This window comes from Bombina bombina, chromosome 7 (genome assembly GCF_027579735.1).
Source record: "Bombina bombina isolate aBomBom1 chromosome 7, aBomBom1.pri, whole genome shotgun sequence".
Taxonomy (NCBI): domain Eukaryota; kingdom Metazoa; phylum Chordata; class Amphibia; order Anura; family Bombinatoridae; genus Bombina; species Bombina bombina.
Window position 1 is genome coordinate 642,837,769 of NC_069505.1, and position 24,044 is coordinate 642,861,812.

Genomic DNA, 24,044 nt, shown 5'->3' on the forward strand with positions numbered 1-24,044 from the left:
ACACAGCAGACATAAAACACAGACTCACACAAATATATATACTTACAAGATCACACACACATGTATATGTCCCTATGCTACATACAGTAGGTACTGATAAGCACAGAACACACCAGACAAACATAAAACACACACATAAATATATATACTTACAAGATCACACACATGTATATGTCCTTATGCTACATACAGTAGGTACTGATAAGCACAGAACACACCAGACAAACATAAAACACAGACTCACATAAATATATATACTTACAAGATCACACACATGTATATGTCCTTATGCTACATACAGTAGGTACTGATAAGCACAGAACACAGCAGACAAACATAAAACACAGACTCACACAAATAAACATATATACTTACAAGATCACACACATGTATATGTCCTTATGCTATATACAGTAGGTACTGATAAGCACAGAACACAGCAGACATAAAACACAGACTCACACAAATATATATACTTACAAGATCACACACACATGTATATGTCCCTATGCTACATACAGTAGGTACTGATAAGCACAGAACACACCAGACAAACATAAAACACACACATAAATATATATACTTACAAGATCACACACATGTATATGTCCTTATGCTACATACAGTAGGTACTGATAAGCACAGAACACACCAGACAAACATAAAACACAGACTCACATAAATATATATACTTACAAGATCACACACATGTATATGTCCTTATGCTACATACAGTAGGTACTGATAAGCACAGAACACAGCAGACAAACATAAAACACAGACTCACACAAATAAACATATATACTTACAAGATCACACACATGTATATGTCCTTATGCTATATACAGTAGGTACTGATAAGCACAGAACACAGCAGACATAAAACACAGACTCACACAAATAAATATATATACTTACAAGATCACACACACATGTATATGTCCTTATGCTATATACAGTAGGTACTGATAAGCACAGAACACACCAGACAAACATAAAACACACACACACACACACATAAATATATATACTTACAAGATCACACACACATGTATATGTCCTTATGCTATATACAGTAGGTACCGATAAGCACAGAACACAACAAACATAAAACACAGCCTCACACAAATAAACATATATACTTACAAGATCACACACACATGTATATGTCCTTATGCTACATACAGTAGGTACTGATAAGCACAGAACACAGCAGACAAACATAAAACACACACACATAAATATATATACTTACAAGATCACACACACATGTATATGTCCTTATGCTATATACAGTAGGTACTGATAAGCACAGAACACAGCAGACAAACATAAAACACACACATAAATATATATACTTACAAGATCACACACATGTATATGTCCCTATGCTACATACAGTAGGTACTGATGAGCACAGAACACACCAGACAAACATAAAACACAAACTCACACAAATAAATATATATACTTACAAGATCACAAAAACATGTATATGTCCTTATGCTACATACAGTAGGTACCGATAAGCACAGAACACAACAGACATAAAACACAGACTCACACAAATAAACATATATACTTACAAGATCACACACATGTATATGTCCTTATGCTACATACAGTAGGTACTGATAAGCACAAAACACAGCAGACAAACATAAAACACAGACTCACACAAATAAACATATATACTTACAAGATCACACAAACATGTATATGTCCTTATGCTACATACAGTAGGTACTGATAAGCACAGAACACAGCAGACAAACATAAAACACACACATAAATATATATACTTACAAGATCACACAAACATGTATATGTCCTTATGCTACATACAGTAGGTACTGATAAGCACAGAACACAACAGACAAACATAAAACACAGCCTCACACAAATAAACATATATACTTACAAGATCACACACATGTATATGTCCTTATGCTACATACAGTAGGTACTGATAAGCACAGAACACAGCAGACAAACATAAAACACAGACTCACACAAATAAACATATATACTTACAAGATCACACACATGTATATGTCCTTATGCTATATACAGTAGGTACTGATAAGCACAGAACACAGCAGACAAACATAAAACACAGACTCACACAAATAAACATATATACTTACAAGATCACACACACATGTATATGTCCTTATGCTACATACAGTAGGTACTGATAAGCACAGAACACAGCAGACATAAAACACAGACTCACACAAATAAACATATATACTTACAAGATCACACACATGTATATGTCCTTATGCTATATACAGTAGGTACTGATAAGCACAGAACACAGCAGACAAACATAAAACAGACACAAACATATATACTTACAAGATCACACACACATGTATATGTCCTTATGCTACATACAATAGGTACTGATAAGCACAGAACACACCAGACAAACATAAAACACAGCCTCACACAAATAAACATATATACTTACAAGATCACACACATGTATATGTCCCTATGCTACATACAGTAGGTACTGATAAGCACAGAACACAGCAGACAAACATAAAACACACACAAATAAACCTATATATACTTACATGATCACACACACATATATATGTCCTTATGCTATATACAGTAGGTACTGATAAGCACAGAACACACCAGACAAACATAAAACACACACACACATAAATATATATACTTACATGATCACACACACATATATATGTCCTTATGCTATATACAGTAGGTACTGATAAGCACAGAACACAGCAGACAAACATAAAACACACACATAAATATATATACTTACAAGATCACACACATGTATATGTCCTTATGCTATATACAGTAGGTACTGATAAGCACAGAACACAGCAAACAAACATAAAACACACACACAAATATATATACTTACAAGATCACACACTTGTATATGTCCTTATGCTACATACAGTAGGTACTGATAAGCACAGAACACAACAGACAAACATAAAACAGACTCACACAAATATATATACTTACAAGATCACACAAACAAACATGTATATGTCCTTATGCTATATACAGTAGGTACTGATAAGCACAGAACACACCAGACATAAAACACAGCCTCACACAAATATATATACTTACAAGATCACACACACATGTATATGTCCTTATGCTACATACAGTAGGTACTGATAAGCACAGAACACACCAGACAAACATAAAACACAGCCTCACACAAATAAACATATATACTTACAAGATCACACACATGTATATGTCCCTATGCTACATACAGTAGGTACTGATAAGCACAGAACACACCAGACAAACATAAAACACACACATAAATATATATACTTACAAGATCACACACACATGTATATGTCCTTATGCTACATACAGTAGGTACTGATAAGCACAGAACACAGCAGACAAACATAAAACACAGCCTCACACAAATAAACATATATACTTACAAGATCACACACACATGTATATGTCCTTATGCTACATACAGTAGGTACTGATAAGCACAGAACACAGCAGACATAAAACACAGACTCACACAAATAAACATATATACTTACAAGATCACACACACATGTATATGTCCTTATGCTATATACAGTAGGTACTGATAAGCACAGAACACAGCAGACATAAAACACACACATAAATATATATACTTACAAGATCACACACACATGTATATGTCCTTATGCTACATACAGTAGGTACTGATAAGCACAGAACACAGCAGACAAACATAAAACACACACATAAATATATATACTTACAAGATCACACAAACATGTATATGTCCTTATGCTACATACAGTAGGTACTGATAAGCACAGAACACACCAGACAAACATAAAACACACACATAAATATATATACTTACAAGATCACACACACATGTATATGTCCTTATGCTACATACAGTAGGTACTGATAAGCACAGAACACACCAGACAAACATAAAACACACACATAAATATATATACTTACAAGATCACACACATGTATATGTCCTTATGCTACATACAGTAGGTACTGATAAGCACAGAACACAGCAGACAAACATAAAACACAGACTCACACAAATAAACATATATACTTACAAGATCACACAAACATGTATATGTCCTTATGCTACATACAGTAGGTACTGATAAGCACAGAACACAGCAGACATAAAACACAGCCTCACACAAATAAACATATATACTTACAAGATCACACACACATGTATATGTCCTTATGCTACATACAGTAGGTACTGATAAGCACAGAACACAGCAGACAAACATAAAACACAGACTTACACAAATAAACATATATATACTTACAAGATCACACACATGTATATGTCCTTATGCTATATACAGTAGGTACTGATAAGCACAGAACACAGCAGACAAACATAAAACACAGACTCACACAAATAAACATATATACTTACAAGATCACACAAACATGTATATGTCTTTATGCTACATACAGTAGGTACTGATAAGCACAGAACACACCAGACAAACATAAAACACACACATAAATATATATACTTACAAGATCACACAAACATGTATATGTCCTTATGCTACATACAATAGGTACTGATAAGCACAGAACACAGCAGACAAACATAAAACAGACACAAACATATATACTTACAAGATCACACACATGTATATGTCCTTATGCTACATACAATAGGTACTGATAAGCACAGAACACACCAGACAAACATAAAACACAGCCTCACACAAATAAACATATATACTTACAAGATCACACACATGTATATGTCCCTATGCTACATACAGTAGGTACTGATAAGCACAGAACACAGCAGACAAACATAAAACACACACAAATAAACCTATATATACTTACATGATCACACACACATATATATGTCCTTATGCTATATACAGTAGGTACTGATAAGCACAGAACACACCAGACAAACATAAAACACACACACACATAAATATATATACTTACATGATCACACACACATATATATGTCCTTATGCTATATACAGTAGGTACTGATAAGCACAGAACACAGCAGACAAACATAAAACACACACATAAATATATATACTTACAAGATCACACACATGTATATGTCCTTATGCTATATACAGTAGGTACTGATAAGCACAGAACACAGCAAACAAACATAAAACACACACACAAATATATATACTTACAAGATCACACACTTGTATATGTCCTTATGCTACATACAGTAGGTACTGATAAGCACAGAACACACCAGACAAACATAAAACACAGACTCACATAAATATATATACTTACAAGATCACACACATGTATATGTCCTTATGCTACATACAGTAGGTACTGATAAGCACAGAACACACCAGACATAAAACACAGCCTCACACAAATATATATACTTACAAGATCACACACACATGTATATGTCCTTATGCTACATACAGTAGGTACTGATAAGCACAGAACACACCAGACAAACATAAAACACAGCCTCACACAAATAAACATATATACTTACAAGATCACACACACATGTATATGTCCTTATGCTATATACAGTAGGTACTGATAAGCACAGAACACAGCAGACATAAAACACAGACTCACACAAATAAACATATATACTTACAAGATCACACACACATGTATATGTCCTTATGCTACATACAGTAGGTACTGATAAGCACAGAACACAGCAGACAAACATAAAACACACACATAAATATATATACTTACAAGATCACACAAACATGTATATGTCCTTATGCTACATACAGTAGGTACTGATAAGCACAGAACACACCAGACAAACATAAAACACAGACTCACATAAATATATATACTTACAAGATCACACACATGTATATGTCCTTATGCTACATACAGTAGGTACTGATAAGCACAGAACACAGCAGACAAACATAAAACACAGACTCACACAAATAAACATATATACTTACAAGATCACACAAACATGTATATGTCCTTATGCTACATACAGTAGGTACTGATAAGCACAGAACACACCAGACAAACATAAAACACACACATAAATATATATACTTACAAGATCACACACACATGTATATGTCCTTATGCTACATACAGTAGGTACTGATAAGCACAGAACACAGCAGACAAACATAAAACACAGACTCACACAAATAAACATATATACTTACAAGATCACACACATGTATATGTCCTTATGCTACATACAGTAGGTACTGATAAGCACAGAACACAGCAGACATAAAACACAGCCTCACACAAATAAACATATATACTTACAAGATCACACAAACATGTATATGTCCTTATGCTACATACAGTAGGTACTGATAAGCACAGAACACACCAGACAAACATAAAACACACACATAAATATATATACTTACAAGATCACACACATGTATATGTCCTTATGCTATATACAGTAGGTACTGATAAGCACAGAACACAGCAGACATAAAACACAGCCTCACACAAATAAACATATATACTTACAAGATCACACACACATGTATATGTCCTTATGCTACATACAGTAGGTACTGATAAGCACAGAACACAGCAGACAAACATAAAACACAGACTCACACAAATAAACATATATACTTACAAGATCACACACATGTATATGTCCTTATGCTATATACAGTAGGTACTGATAAGCACAGAACACAGCAGACATAAAACACAGCCTCACACAAATAAACATATATACTTACAAGATCACACACACATGTATATGTCCTTATGCTACATACAGTAGGTACTGATAAGCACAGAACACAGCAGACAAACATAAAACACAGACTTACACAAATAAACATATATACTTACAAGATCACACACATGTATATGTCCTTATGCTACATACAGTAGGTACTGATAAGCACAGAACACAGCAGACAAACATAAAACACAGACTTACACAAATAAACATATATATACTTACAAGATCACACACATGTATATGTCCTTATGCTATATACAGTAGGTACTGATAAGCACAGAACACAGCAGACAAACATAAAACACACACATAAATATATATACTTACAAGATCACACACATGTATATGTCCTTATGCTACATACAGTAGGTACTGATAAGCACAGAACACAGCAGACAAACATAAAACACAGACTCACACAAATAAACATATATACTTACAAGATCACACAAACATGTATATGTCCTTATGCTACATACAGTAGGTACTGATAAGCACAGAACACACCAGACAAACATAAAACACAGCCTCACACAAATAAACATGTATACTTACAAGATCACACACACATGTATATGTCCTTATGCTATATACAGTAGGTACTGATAAGCACAGAACACACCAGACAAACATAAAACACACACATAAATATATATACTTACAAGATCACACACATGTATATGTCCTTATGCTATATACAGTAGGTACTGATAAGCACAGAACACAGCAGACATAAAACACAGCCTCACACAAATAAACATATATACTTACAAGATCACACACATGTATATGTCCTTATGCTACATACAGTAGGTACTGATAAGCACAGAACACAGCAGACAAACATAAAACACACACATAAATATATATACTTACAAGATCACACACACATGTATATGTCCTTATGCTACATACAGTAGGTACTGATGAGCACAGAACACAGCAGACAAACATAAAACACAGACTTACACAAATAAACATATATATACTTACAAGATCACACACATGTATATGTCCTTATGCTACATACAGTAGGTACTGATAAGCACAGAACACAGCAGACAAACATAAAACACAGCCTCACACAAATAAACATATATACTTACAAGATCACACAAACGTATATGTCCTTATGCTACATACAGTAGGTACTGATAAGCACAGAACACACCAGACAAACATAAAACACACACATAAATATATATACTTACAAGATCACACACATGTATATGTCCTTATGCTATATACAGTAGGTACTGATAAGCACAGAACACAACAGACAAACATAAAACACACACATAAATATATATACTTACAAGATCACACACATGTATATGTCCTTATGCTATATACAGTAGGTACTGATAAGCACAGAACACAGCAGACATAAAACACACACATAAATATATATACTTACAAGATCACACACATGTATATGTCCTTATGCTATATACAGTAGGTACTGATAAGCACAGAACACACCAGACAAACATAAAACACAGACTCACACAAATAAACATATATACTTACAAGATCACACACACATGTATATGTCCTTATGCTACATACAGTAGGTACTGATGAGCACAGAACACAGCAGACAAACATAAAACACAGACTTACACAAATAAACATATATATACTTACAAGATCACACACATGTATATGTCCTTATGCTACATACAGTAGGTACTGATAAGCACAGAACACAGCAGACAAACATAAAACACAGCCTCACACAAATAAACATATATACTTACAAGATCACACAAACATGTATATGTCCTTATGCTACATACAGTAGGTACTGATAAGCACAGAACACACCAGACAAACATAAAACACACACATAAATATATATACTTACAAGATCACACACATGTATATGTCCTTATGCTATATACAGTAGGTACTGATAAGCACAGAACACAACAGACAAACATAAAACACACACATAAATATATATACTTACAAGATCACACACATGTATATGTCCTTATGCTATATACAGTAGGTACTGATAAGCACAGAACACAGCAGACATAAAACACACACATAAATATATATACTTACAAGATCACACACATGTATATGTCCTTATGCTATATACAGTAGGTACTGATAAGCACAGAACACAGCAGACATAAAACACAGACTCACACAAATAAACATATATACTTACAATATCACACACATGTATATGTCCTTATGCTACATACAGTAGGTACTGATAAGCACAGAACACAGCAGACAAACATAAAACACACACATAAATATATATACTTACAAGATCACACACATGTATATGTCCTTATGCTACATACAGTAGGTACTGATAAGCACAGAACACACCAGACAAACATAAAACACACACATAAATATATATACTTACAAGATCACACACATGTATATGTCCTTATGCTACATACAGTAGGTACTGATAAGCACAGAACACAGCAGACAAACATAAAACACACACACATAAATATATATACTTACAAGATCACACACACATGTATATGTCCTTATGCTATATACAGTAGGTACTGATAAGCACAGAACACAGCAGACAAACATAAAACACACACATAAATATATATACTTACAAGATCACACACATGTATATGTCCTTATGCTACATACAGTAGGTACTGATAAGCACAGAACACAACAGACAAACATAAAACAGACTCACACAAATAAACCTATATACTGTATATGTGCCTGAGGCTTTTAGGTTTAGTGAATCAGATACACAGTATAACATAGAAACTGGTGAGGTGGGAGAGGCCGGTGTTAGCTTTAGTGAATAAGATGCACAGTATAACATAAGGAGTTGCTGAGGAGGGAGAGGCCGGTGTTAGCTTTAGTGAATAAGATGCACAGTATAACATAAGGAGTTGCTGAGGAGGGAGAGGCAGGTGTTATGTTATACTGTGTATCTTATTCACTAAAGCTAACACCGGCCTCTTCCTCCTCACCAACTCCTTATGTTATACTGTGTATCTTATTCACTAAAGCTAACACCGGCCTCTCTCTCCTTACCATCTCCTTATGTTATACTGTGTATCATATTCACTAAAGCTAACACCGGCCTCTCCTGCCTCACCAACTCCTTATGTTATACTGTGTATCTTATTCACTAAAGCTAACACCGGCCTCTCCCTCCTCACCATCTCCTTATGTTATACTGTGTATCATATTCACTAAAGCGAACACTGGCCTCTCTCTCCTCACCAACTCCTTATGTTATACTGTGTATCTTATTCACTAAAGCTAAGGAGTTGGTGAGGAGGGAGAGGCAGGTGTTAGCTTTAGTGAATAAGATACACAGTATAACATAAGGAGTTGGTGAGGAGGGAGAGGACGGTGTTAGCTTTAATGAATAAGATACACAGTATAACATAACACTGTCCTCTCCCTCCTCACCAACTCCTTAGGTTTAATGAATAAGATACACAGTATAACATAAGGAGTTGGTGAGGAGGGAGAGGACGGTGTTAGCTTTAATGAATAAGATACACAGTATAACATAACACTGTCCTCTCCCTCCTCACCAACTCCTTATGTTATACTGTGTATCTTATTCATTAAACCTAACACCGTCCTCTCCCTCCTCACCAACTCCTTATGTTAGATTTAGTGAATAAGATACACAGTATAACATAAGGAGTTGGTGAGGAGGGAGAGGTCGGTGTTATGTTATACTGTGTATCTTATTCATTAAACCTAACACCGTCCTCTCCCTCCTCACCAACTCCTTATGTTAGATTTAGTGAATAAGATACACAGTATAACATAAGGAGTTGGTGAGGAGGGAGAGGACGGTGTTATGTTATACTGTGTATCTTATTCACTAAATCTAACACCGGCCTCTTCTGCCTCACTAACTCCTTATGTTATACTGTGTATCTTATTCATTAAACCTAAGGAGTTGGTGAGGAGAGAGAGGCCGGTGTTAGCTTTAGTGAATAAGATATACAGTATAACATAAGGAGTTGGTGAGGAGGGAGAGGCCGGTGTTAGCTTTAATGAATAAGATACACAGTATAACATAAGGAGTTGGTGAGGAGGGAGAGGCCGGTGTTTGCTTTAATGAATAAGATACACAGTATAACACAAGGAGTTGGTGAGGAGGGAGAGGTCGGTGTTAGCTTTAGTGAATAAGATACACAGTATAACATAAGGCGTTGGTGAGGAGGGAGAGGCCCGTGTTAGTTTTAGTGAATAAGATACACAGTATAACATAAGGAGATGGTGAGGAGGGAGAGGCCCGTGTTAGCTTTAGTGAATAAGATACACAGTATAACATAAGGAGTTGGTGAGGAGGGAGAGGTCGGTGTTAGTTTTAGTGAATAAGATACACAGTATAACATAAGGAGTTGGTGAGGAGGGAGAGGCCGGTGTTTGCTTTAATGAATAAGATACACAGTATAACACAAGGAGTTGGTGAGGAGGGAGAGGTCGGTGTTAGCTTTAGTGAATAAGATACACAGTATAACATAAGGCGTTGGTGAGGAGGGAGAGGCCGGTGTTAGTTTTAGTGAATAAGATACACAGTATAACATAAGGAGTTGGTGAGGAGGGAGAGGCCGGTGTTAGCTTTTGTGAATAAGATACACAGTATAACATAAGGAGATGGTGAGGAGGGAGAGGCCCGTGTTAGCTTTAGTGAATAAGATACACAGTATAACATAAGGAGTTGGTGAGGAGGGAGAGGTCGGTGTTAGCTTTAGTGAATAAGATACACAGTATAACATAAGGAGTTGGTGAGGAGGGAGAGGTCGGTGTTAGCTTTAGTGAATAAGATACACAGTATAACATAAGGAGTTGGTGAGGAGGGAGAGGTCGGTGTTAGCTTTAGTGAATAAGATACACAGTATAACATAAGGAGTTGGTGAGGAGGGAGAGGCCCGTGTTAGCTTTAGTGAATAAGATACACAGTATAACATAAGGAGTTGGTGAGGGGGGAGAGGCCCGTGTTAGCTTTAGTGAATAAGATACACAGTATAACATAAGGAGTTGGTGAGGAGGGAGAGGCCGGTGTTAGCTTTAGTGAATAAGATACACAGTATAACATAAGGAGTTGGTGAGGAGAGAGAGGCCGGTGTTAGCTTTAGTGAATAAGATACACAGTATAACATAGGAACTGGTGAGGCAGGGAAGATCTTGAAATGAATTGAGCCCATTTAGAGCATAACTTACTCTTGAAACAAAACCTTTCTCAGAATTGAGTTCAAGGTCTCTTACAACATTAATGAATATGTGCAGATAGATCTGAACAGTAAAGGTTTCATGTTGGCACAAATAGGAATGTCTCTTTATCACCTTGAAACCTCTGTTTCACTAATATTTCTTGACTCACTCTCCCCTGACTGTCTCTCTCCCCTCTTTATCTCTATCCCCTGTCTGTCTTTCTCTCTCCCCTCCTCTCTCTGTAGCTCCTGTCATCTGTGGAATGACTGTCTCAAACAACCTTATATGGACAAAACCTCAACTAACAGCTGAGGGGGGAGTGGGGGGGGGAATAGCTGAGGAAAGACCTATGTCTGAGCCTGTTTGTGTGTGTGTATCTATGACTAATTCAGTGTGTGTGTGTGCGTATCACTAATTCAGTGTGTGTGTGTGTGTGTATCACTAATTCAGTGTGTGTGTGTGTATCACTAATTCAGTGTGTGTGTGTGTATCTATGACTAATTCAGTGTGTGTGTGTGTATCACTAATTCAGTGTGTGTGTGTGTATCTATGACTAATTCAGTGTGTGTGTGTGCGTATCACTAATTCAGTGTGTGTGTGTGTATCTATGACTAATTCAGTGTGTGTGTGTGCGTATCACTAATTCAGTGTGTGTGTGTGTGTATCACTAATTCAATGTGTGTGTATCTATGACTAATTCAGTGTGTGTGTGTGTGTGTGTGTGTGTGTGTATCACTAATTCAGTGTGTGTGTGTGTGTGTGTGTGTGTGTATCACTAATTCAGTGTGTGTGTGTGTGTGTGTGTGTATCACTAATTCAATGTGTGTGTATCTATGACTAATTCAGTGTGTGTGTGTGTGTATCACTAATTCAGTGTGTGTGTGTGTGTGTGTGTGTGTATCACTAATTCAATGTGTGTGTATCTATGACTAATTCAGTGTGTGTGTGTGCGTATCACTAATTCAGTGTGTGTGTGTGTGTGTGTATCACTAATTCAATGTGTGTGTATCTATGACTAATTCAGTGTGTGTGTGTGCGTATCACTAATTCAGTGTGTGTGTGTGTGTGTGTATATCACTAATTCAATGTGTGTGTATCTATGACTAATTCAGTGTGTGTGTGTGCGTATCACTAATTCAGTGTGTGTGTGTGTATCTATGACTAATTCAGTGTGTGTGTGTGCGTATCACTAATTCAATGTGTGTGTGTGTGTGTCACTAATTCAATGTGTGAGTATCACTAATTCAATGTGTGAGTATCACTAATTCAATGTGTGAGTATCACTAATTCAATGTGTGAGTATCACTAATTCAATGTGTGAGTATCACTAATTCAATGTGTGTGTATCACTAATTCAATGTGTGAGTATCACTAATTCAATGTGTGAGTATCACTAATTCAATGTGTGAGTATCACTAATTCAATGTGTGTGTATCACTAATTCAATGTGTGAGTATCACTAATTCAATGTGTGAGTATCACTAATTCAATGTGTGAGTATCACTAATTCAATGTGTGAGTATCACTAATTCAATGTGTGAGTATCACTAATTCAATGTGTGAGTATCACTAATTCAATGTGTGAGTATCACTAATTCAATGTGTGAGTATCACTAATTCAATGTGTGAGTATCACTAATTCAATGTGTGAGTATCACTAATTCAATGTGTGTGTATCACTAATTCAATGTGTGTGTCACTAATTCAATGTGTGTGTCACTAATTCAATGTGTGTGTGAGTATCACTAATTCAGTGTGTGTATCACTAATTCAATGTGTGTGTGTGTGTATCACTAATTCAGTGTGTGTGTGTATATATCACTAATTCAGTGTGTGTATCACTAATTCAATGCGTGTGTGTGTGTGTATCACTAATTCAATGTGTGTGTGTGTATATATCACTAATTCAGTGTGTGTATCACTAATTCAATGCGTGTGTGTGTGTGTATCACTAATTCAATGTGTGTGTGTGTATCACTAATTCAATGTGTGTGTATCACTAATTCAGTGTGTGTGTGTGTCACTAATTCAGTGTCTATATCACTAATTCAATGTATTAGTGCCTATGAGTGTGTGTCACTATTTGTATGTCACTGTATCAGTGCCTGTGAGTGTGTCACTATTTATATGTCACTGTATCAGTGCCTGTGAGTGTGTCACTATTTATATGTCACTGTATCAGTGCCTGTGAGTGTGTCACTATTTATATGTCACTGTATCAGTGCCTGTGAGTGTGTCACTATTTGTATGTCACTGTATCAGTGCCTGTGAGTGTGTCACTATTTATATGTCACTGTATCAGTGCCTGTGAGTGTGTCACTATTTATATGTCACTGTATCAGTGCCTGTGAGTGTGTCACTATTTATATGTCACTGTATCAGTGCCTGTGAGTGTGTCACTATTTATATGTCACTGTATCAGTGCCTGTGAGTGTGTCACTATTTGTATGTCACTGTATCAGTGCCTGTGAGTGTGTCACTATTTATATGTCACTGTATCAGTGCCTGTGAGTGTGTCACTATTTATATGTCACTGTATCAGTGCCTGTGAGTGTGTCACTATTTATATGTCACTGTATCAGTGCCTGTGAGTGTGTCACTATTTATATGTCACTGTATCAGTGCCTGTGAGTGTGTCACTATTTATATGTCACTATATCAGTGGCTTTGAGTGTGTCACTTTTTCACTTTGTGTGTTGCTATTTCAGAATGTGCATCACTATTTCTGTGTGTCGCCATTTTTTGTGCATCACTATTTCTGTGTGTCGCCATTTTTTGTGCATCACTATTTCTGTGTGTCGCCATTTTTTGTGCAACACTATTTCTGTGCGTCGCCATTTAATAGTTTGTTTCCCTGTGCTCATCTGTGAGATTTTGTATCCTTGACCCCTGTACAGTCTGCTGATCGCACAAACACGACACAGACCTGGGAAATATAGTGCTGTGTTTACATAGACGTATGGGCGACCGAGTGACACATTACAATGTAATGTTATTATTCACGTTGAGACATTGGCCTAGGAGAAATGTCTGAGAACGTATTGGTGCATTCTACGCATCTCTATAGAAGTCCTTCCAGACAGTGTACTTTAAAAATTGTTATTGTTTAAAAAGATAGATAATCCCCTTTTTATTACCCATTCCCCAGTTTTGCATAAACACAAATATATTAATAAGTTCCAGCCCTTAATTCCACTTCATACTCATTCAATCACACCAATACCTTTTCATATAATGAAGACTCTGGCGACATCACCTTGGTATAAATAGGCTGCAGCACCTTTATTAAATATAAACCTTTAAATAACTAATAAATAACCTCTCTTTTATAAATAACCATAAATAACATTCAGGTAGATTACAAGTTTTGCGTTACGGCTTTTAACGCTAAAAAAAAGGCAATTTCAGCGTAATGGCAAGGAACGCATATTACGAGTTGTGTCGGTATAGCGATACCGCAAGCATTTTAGCCTTTAACGCAACATCCATTCCGCACTCTAAAAAATGACGCTTTTGTGTGGGATTTTCTTATCGACGTATTACAGGTTGTGCGGTGAGGCTAAAAAGCTTGCGTTACAGCCTATACCGACACGATCCATACCGCCATCTGAGAGCAGTAGTTATGGATTTTGCGAAACAAAAATGTTTCACAAAACTCATAACTAAAATGTTAAAGTACACTAACACCCATAAACTACATATTAACCCCTAAACCGCCACCCTCCCGCATCTTGCTTTCTCCATCTGATAACCACAATTGTAACTTTTTAAGTTACCAATCTCTTTAGTTACTATTGTGGTAGGAGTACACTTGTGTTCTGACAATATTTTTGAGAAGGGTCTAGCTGCAGACTGGACCTCCACTCTAGACAGGAAACGTGTGACCTCCACTCCACGGAGAAATCAAGAAAGCACCAGGAGGATAAAGATTCCCTATACGGATCAGCTGAAATTCACTTTCGGTGATCGTTGGATTGAAACTTTCAGCATGGATTCCTTCTAACAAACGTTTTGTTTTTAATCTGAATTTCTGTCACATCGTCATATGCATATGTGATGTTATATTTTTTTTTATTGTTGTAACGTTTTAATTGAGTTTTTTAGTAGTGCGATTCTATAGCACTTATTAAATATATATCCTACGGAACTCTGATACTACAGTTTAAATTCTCTATCGTTGCTATCTGTAGCCTTATTTGGTGCCACAGAAACGGTTTCCTTTTTTTGTCTTTTGACACATAAGGTTTCTACTTTTTCATTGGCTAATTTTGGATAATTTAGAGGAGGAGTACCCCTTCTGTTGGCTTTATATAGTTATTATATTATTCACTTTGGAGCTAAGGTAGCCATTTCAAAATGGCGTACCTTGCATTCCTATTGGCTGATTTTATTCTTCATATTCAAATCAGCCAATAGGATGAGAGCTACTGAAATCCTATTCGCTGATTTGAACAGCCAATAGGATTTCAGTAGCTCTCATCCTATTTGCTGATTTGAATTTGAACAATCAAATCAGCCTATAGGAATGCAAGGTACATCATTTTGAAACGGCTACCTTGCATTGAAGCTTCAGTGTCCTCTAACCATATGAAGAGGACGCTCCGAGCTGGATGTCTTCGCTGCCCAGCACTGCCGGGACGAAGATTGAGATCGCCCCATTGATGGATGGAGATGAATGTCCGGATTTCAGGAACCGTGACTAGATATTCTGGGATTAGTGTTAGGTATTTTTTTTACTTTTTGGGGTTTTTTTTTTTTCTTTTCAGATTAGGGGTTGGGCAATTTGAAAAAGAGCTGAATGCCCTTTTAAGGGCAATGCCCATACAAATGCCCCTTTAGGGGCAATGGGTAGCTTAGTTTTTTTTTTTGTTTTTTTTTAAGAGTTAGGTTTTTTATTTTGGGGGGTTTGGTTGGATTGTGGGTTTTACTGTTGAGGGGACTTTGTATTTTTTTTATAGGTAAAAGAGCTGTTTAACTTAGGGCAATGCCCTACAAAAGGCCTTTTTAAGGGCTATTGGTAGTTTATTGTAGGCTAGGGGGTGTTTTTATTTTTGGGGGGCTTTTATATTTTTATAGGGCTATTAGATTAGGTGTAATTGGTTTTTATTTTTGATAATTTTGTTTATTATTTTTTGTAAGCTTAGGGTTTTTTATTTTTCATAATTTAGTGTTTATTATTTTTTGTAATTTTAGATTTTTTTCTTATAGTGTTAGGTTTTTTTAAATGTGTAATTTAGATGTCTTAATTGGTAGTATTTTTTTATTTTATTAGAATAGTAAGGTTAGGTTAATTTATTGTTTAATGTTAGATTTATTTTTATTTCACAGGTAAGTTTTTATTTATTTAAAGATAGTTATATTGTAATTTTAATTTATAGTTGGGGGGGTTAGGTTTAGGGGTTAATAGTTTAATTTAGTGTTTTGCGATGTGGGGGGTTAATAGGTTTATTTAGTGGCGGCGGTGTGGGAGGCGAAGGTTTAGGGGTTAATAGGTTTATTTAGCGGCGGCGATGTGGGAGGCCGAAGGTCTAGGGGTTAATAGCTTTAATATAGTGGCGGATTAGGGGTTAATAACTTTTATTAGTGTTGGCGAGCAGCAGAATAGGGGTTAATAACTAGGTGTCGGCGATGTCGGGAGCGGCAGATTAGGGGTTAATAACTTTAGGTGAGGGGGCGGCGGATTAGGGGTGTTTAGACTTATGGTTTATGTTAGGGTGTTAGGTTTAAACATAACTCTCTCCCCATTGATGTCTACGGGGGAAAGCGTGCGTGAGCACATCTGAACAGCCCTTTGATTTTGTGCGGTATGGAGGTTAACGCCACCATATCACACGCACAAAGAGACTTTTCAGTAACCCGTAATGGCAGCGCTATGGAGAGTGAAATAACGCAACTTTTTTGGCGTTACTTTCGCACCCTGTTTGGCGCAAAACTCGTAATCTAGGTGATTGTAATGAAATAACTTTGTCATCAACAAACATCACAATACCATAACTGGACCATAGAGCGGTGCTAGTTCCCTTATTCTTAACATGGCCGTCATTAGTCTGGACCCAACTAATAGTTGTTGAGCCCGTTAAAACTTTACTTCCACTTGTAACTAGGGGACCCCTTGCCCCTATAAATCTATCACCTGCACTCCCATCACATGGAGAGTAAACCCTTACTCACTTGGCCATATCCTTTTATTTCTGTGACTGAAATGGCACCCCCGCCAATCCGCTGTGTCAGCTGTAAAAGAAAATTAAGAACAAACCAACAAAAGCGTGGGCGGGAGGGAGCTGCTGTCACCAGGATTATCTTCAACAAGTGACTTCCTGCTTTTTCCATCTCAGCCCCTTAAATATTGCTACTTTTGGGATCCGCCCCTTCTTTCTTTTCCCACCAGTTACAGGCCTCTTCCTCCCCCAGGTCAAAGTCCCCTCCAGATTAGTCTCCGCTCCTTACAGGGACCCCTTTACCTCTGTGATTACCTTGTATCTAAGCCTCTACAGACTGCTCCTTATCTCAGTTATATTAATATACTTTTTACCTCTGTGATTACCCTGTATCTAAGCCTCTGCAGACTGCCCCTTATCTCAGTTATATTAATATACCTTTTACCTCTGTGATTACCTTGTATCTAAGCCTCTGCAGACTGCTCCTTATCTCAGTTATATTAATACACTTTTTACCTCTGTGATTACCTTGTATCTAAGCCTCTGCAGACTGCTCCTTATCTCAGTTATATTAATATACTTTTTACCTCTGATTACCATGTATCTAAGCCTCTGCAGACTGTTCCTTATCTCAGTTATATTAATATACTTTTTACCTCTGTGATTACCTTGTATCTAAGCCTCTGCAGACTGCCCTTATCTCAGTTATATTAATATACTTTTTACCTCTGATTACATGTATCTAAGCCTCTGCAGACTGCTCCTTATCTCAGTTATATTAATATACTTTTTACCTCTGTGATTACCTTGTATCTAAGCCTCTGCAGACTGTTCCTTATCTCAGTTATATTAATATACTTTACCTCTGTGATTACCTTGTATCTAAGCCTCTGCAGACTGCTCCTTACCTCAGTTATATTAATATACTTTTTACCTCTGTGATTACCCTGTATCTAAGCCTCTGCAGACTGCTCCTTATCTCAGTTATATTAATATACTTTTTACCTCTGTGATTACCTTGTATCTAAGCCTCTGCAGACTGCTCCTTATCTGAGTTATATTAATATACTTTTTACCTCTGTGATTACCTTGTATCTAAGCCTCTGCAGACTGCCCTTATCTCAGTTATATTAATATACTTTTTACCTCTGTGATTACCTTGTATCTAAGCCTCTGCAGACTGCCCCTTATCTCAGTTATATTAATATACTGTTTACCTCTGTAATTACCCTGTATCTAACCCTCTGCAGACTGCCCCCTTATCTGTTATATTAATATACTTTTTACCTCTGTGATTACCTTGTATCTAAGCCTCAGCAGACTGCCCCTTTTATCTCAGTGCTTTTTATATATATTGTTATATATATGGCACACATGAACTAGCGCTGTCTAGCTGTATTTTTTTTTTCCAAGATAAACTGAGATAAGAGGCAGCTTTCAAGGGCTTAGAAATTAGTATATCAGCCTACCTAGGTTTAGCTTTCAACTAAGAATACCAAGAGAACAAAGCTAATTTAATGATAAAAGTAAATTGGAAAGTTGTTTAAAACTGCATGCCCTATCTGAATCATGAAAGTTTAATTTTGACTTCACTGTCCCTTTTAACCCCTTAACGACCAAGGACGTGCAGGGTACGACCTACAAAAACCGGTACTTAATGACCAAGGACGTGCAGGGTACGACCTACAAAACCCGGTACTTAATGACCAAGGACGTACCCTGCACCTCCTCAGTGTTTTCAAGTGGTGGAAGCGATCATGATCGCTTTCAGGGTATTGCAGTGATGCCTCGATATTGAGGCATCCTGTAATACCCTTTTGTTAGCCACCGATGCAGAGAGAGACACTCTGTGGCCCTGGCTGCATCGGCCAGCGATAGTGCCAATCATTGGTGGGTGGAATCCATAGCAGGGAGGCGTGTAGGCGGCCCATCGCTGGAGGCAGTTCCGGATCCTATTCATCAAGTGCGCGCAAGTGGCCGGGAGCGCGCAAGGGGGGCAGGAGTTACATTAATGCCAATAAATGTATGGGAAAGAGGGAGGGGGGAATAAATGTTGGGAAAGGGATCTGGGAGGAGGGGTAGGGTATTGAGGGGGGGCAGCAACACTACAGAAATGTTTTATAAATAAATAGCACATTTTTTTTTAGCAAACTGGATATATATATAAAAGCCTTTTATTTTAGTACTGGCAGATTTTCTGCCAGCACTTCAAATGGCGGTAACATTTGTTAGGTGGGGGAGGGAAGAGAGCTCTTTGAGGGGGGTCAGGGAGGGATCAGGGGGTGGGATGTGTAAGGTGGGAGGCTGATCTCTACACTGAAGCTAAAATTAACCCTACACGCTCCCTAAATGCTCCCTAATTAACCCCTTTACTGCTGGGCATAATACAAGTGTGGTGCGCAGCGGCATTTAACGGCCTTCTAATTACCAAAAAGCAACGCCAAAGCCATTAATGTCTGCTATTTCTGAACAAAGGGGATCCCAGAGAAGCATTTACAACTATTTGTGCCATAATTGCACAAGCTGTTTGTAAATAATTTCAGTGAGAAACCTAAAGTTAGTGAAAAAGTTAACTTTTTTTTTTTTTTATTTCATTGCGTTTGGTGGTGAAATTGGTGGCATGAAATATACCAAAATGGGACTAGATCAATACTTTGGGTTGTCTTCTAAAAAAAAAAATATATACATGTGTGAGGTTATTTAGGGATTCCCGACAGATATCAGTGTCCCTATGTAACTATCACTAATTTTGAAGAAAAAAAATGGTTTGGAAATAGCAAAGTGGCTTCTTGTACTTATTGCCCTATAACTTGCAAAAAAGCAAAGAACATCTAACCATTGGGTATTTCTAAACTCAGGACAAAATGTAGAAACTATTTAGCATAGGTGTTTTATGGTAGTTGTAGATATGTAACAGATATTGGGGGTCAAATTTAGAAAAAGTGTGGGTTTTTTTAATTATATTTTTTTAAAATAAAAATTATAGTAAATTATAAGATTTTATGAAAATAATGGTATCTTTAGAAAGTCCATTTAATGGCGAGGAAAAACAATATATAATATGTGACCTCACATGTGCCAGCTACCCTGTATTAGCAGCTAGTGCCTATTTATATATCCAGTGCTGTACACAGAACATGGGGAGGGTACAGGGGGTGCTAGCAGGTGATATGCCCCCCACTTATTACTGTATCACCCCCAGACCTCACATGTGTCAGCTGCCCTGTATTAGCAGCTAGTACCTATTTATATACCCAGTGCTGTACACAGAGCAAGGGGAGGGGTACAGGGGGTGCTAGCAGGTGATATGCCCCCCACTTATTACTGTATCACCCCCAGACCTCACATGTGCCAGCTGCCCTGTATTAGCAGCTAGTGCCTATTTATATACCCAATGCTGTACACAGAGCAAGGTCAGGGTACAGGGGGTGCTAGCAGGTGATATGCCCCCCACTTATTACTGTATCACCCCCAGATCTCCCATGTGCCAGCTGCCCTGTATCAGCAGCTAGTACCTATTTATATACCTAGTGCTGTACACAGAACAAGGGGAGGGGTACAGGGGGTGCTAGCAGGTGATATGCCCCCCACTTATTACTGTATCACCCCCAGATCTCCCATGTGCCAGCTGCCCTGTATTAGCAGCTAGTGCCTATTTACATACCCAGTACTATACACAGAGCAAGGTCAGGGGTACAGGGGGTGCTAGCAGGTGATATGCCCCCCACTTATTACTGTATCACCCCCAGATCTCCCATGTGTTAGCTGCCCTGTATTAGCAGCTAGTGCTAGTGAATTTACATGACTGTTGCGGTTTGTAGTGTTATGTCATTTTCTATTAAAAAAACAAAAACAACAAAAAACAGATGAAACAAAATGCAGAAGTAAAATATAACGCACATTTCTATTAATATACAGGGTAGTGAGAAATAAATATTGAGGAAATTGTACACAAGAACCGTTAACACAATGACTAAATGTGTACAGAGGAAACCTCTATTTCCACCATGAGGAAGCATTATGATGTGTGCTTGACTCTTACAGCTATAGTTATGATATCTGTGATAAAATCATATGATAAGTAGCACAGCTATAGTTATGATATCTGTGGTAAAATCATATGATAAGTAGCACAGCTATACTGCTTTATACATGCACGAATATCTCCTCCTACAGTGAGACACCTGGGGTATCGGCGAGGGCCAATGTCATGATATACGATATATCTGTGGTAAAATCATATGATAAGTAGCACAGCTATACTGCTTTATACATGCACGAATATCTCCTTCTACAGTGAGACACCTGGGGTATCGGCGAGGGCCAATGTCATGATATACGATATATCTGTGGTAAAATCATATGATAAGTAGCACAGCTATACTGCTTTATACATGCACGAATATCTCCTTCTACAGTGAGACACCTGGGGTATCGGCGAGGGCCAATGTCATGATATACGATATATCTGTGATAAAATCATATAAGTAGCACAGCTATACTGCTTTATACATGCACGAATATCTCCTTCTACAGTGAGACACCTGGGGTATCGGCGAGGGCCAATGTCATGATATACGATATATCTGTGATAAAATCATATGATAAGTAGCACAGCTATACTGCTTTATTTATGCACAAATATCTCCTCCTACAGTGAGACACCTGGGGTATCGGCGAGGGCCAATGTCATGATATACGATATATCTGTGGTAAAATCATATGATAAGTAGCACAGCTATACTGCTTTATTTATGCACAAATATCTCCTTCTACAGTGAGACACCTGGGGTATCGGCGAGGGCCAATGTCATGATATACGATATATCTGTGATAAAATCATATAAGTAGCACAGCTATACTGCTTTATTTATGCACAAATATCTCCTTCTACAGTGAGACACCTGGGGTATCGGCGAGGGCCAATGTCATGATATACGATATATCTGTGATAAAATCATATAAGTAGCACAGCTATACTGCTTTATTTATGCATAAATATCTCCTACAGTGAGACACCTGGGGTATCGGCGAGGGCCAATGTCATGATATACGATATATCTGTGATAAAATCATATGAGAAGTAGCATAGCTATACTGCTTTATTTATGCACAAATATCTTTTCCTACAGTGAGACACCTGTGGTATCGGCGAGGGCCAATGTCATGATATACGATGACGGCAATAAAAAATGGGTCCAGGCTGGGGGTGCACAGGGAGCGAGCCGTGTCCAGATCTATTACAACCCCTCTACACAGGCATATCGTGTGGTGGGCAGAAAAATGCAGGATCAACAGGTAGGTCGGTGCTCAGGTCTGGTCAATGGAAAATCAAGGGTCTGGATTTAGAAGATCTGGTGTTTTTCTATTTGTCACATAAACGTCACCTCTGAATACTTTCTACAATAAAACTGAAGCGCACAAGTATTACTAATTGTAAAAGGGCATAATCGGGTATTGAAAATGTGACATGCAGAATGCTCGTTAGATTGAAGAGAACATGGACTACAATTTAGGTCCAGATTACAAGGGAAGCTCAAATGAACGCTTCCGCTAGAGTTAATTGCGTTGGAAGTAAGATTTTTGCGCGTGTTGGATTGCGATTATATTACGAGTTGAAAGTAAAATGTTTTCGCTATTGCACTAACCTGACAATAAGTCGAACTTACAATACCGTGTGTGCGCTCACGTGTTTCCCCATAAAAGTCAATGGTGAAAAAAAAGTGGGGGGAAAAAAACAACACTCCACTCTCTCACAAACCTTATCGCATATTCTCATTTGCAATAACCCAACATAAAAAATATGACTATTTAACATTCCAATGTTCTTCACAAAATGGAATTTGTTCTATTTATTCATAAATACATATTTCTACAAATATCTGATGTTTTTTGGTAAAATATATATTTATTTAAATATATATATGTATATA

At 37.3% G+C, this 24,044-nt stretch overlaps 1 protein-coding gene across 2 annotated transcripts in view; it reads left to right on the forward strand.

Moving 5' to 3' along the window:
- The window catches only part of VASP (vasodilator stimulated phosphoprotein), a 210,069-nt gene that overhangs the window by 62,462 nt on the left and 123,563 nt on the right, over positions 1–24,044 (forward strand). For both annotated transcript variants that reach the window (XM_053688823.1, XM_053688822.1), the window contains exon 2: positions 23,244–23,409. In XM_053688823.1, coding sequence (XP_053544798.1) covers positions 23,244–23,409 — 166 coding nt within the window. The remainder of the gene's footprint in view (positions 1–23,243; positions 23,410–24,044) is intronic.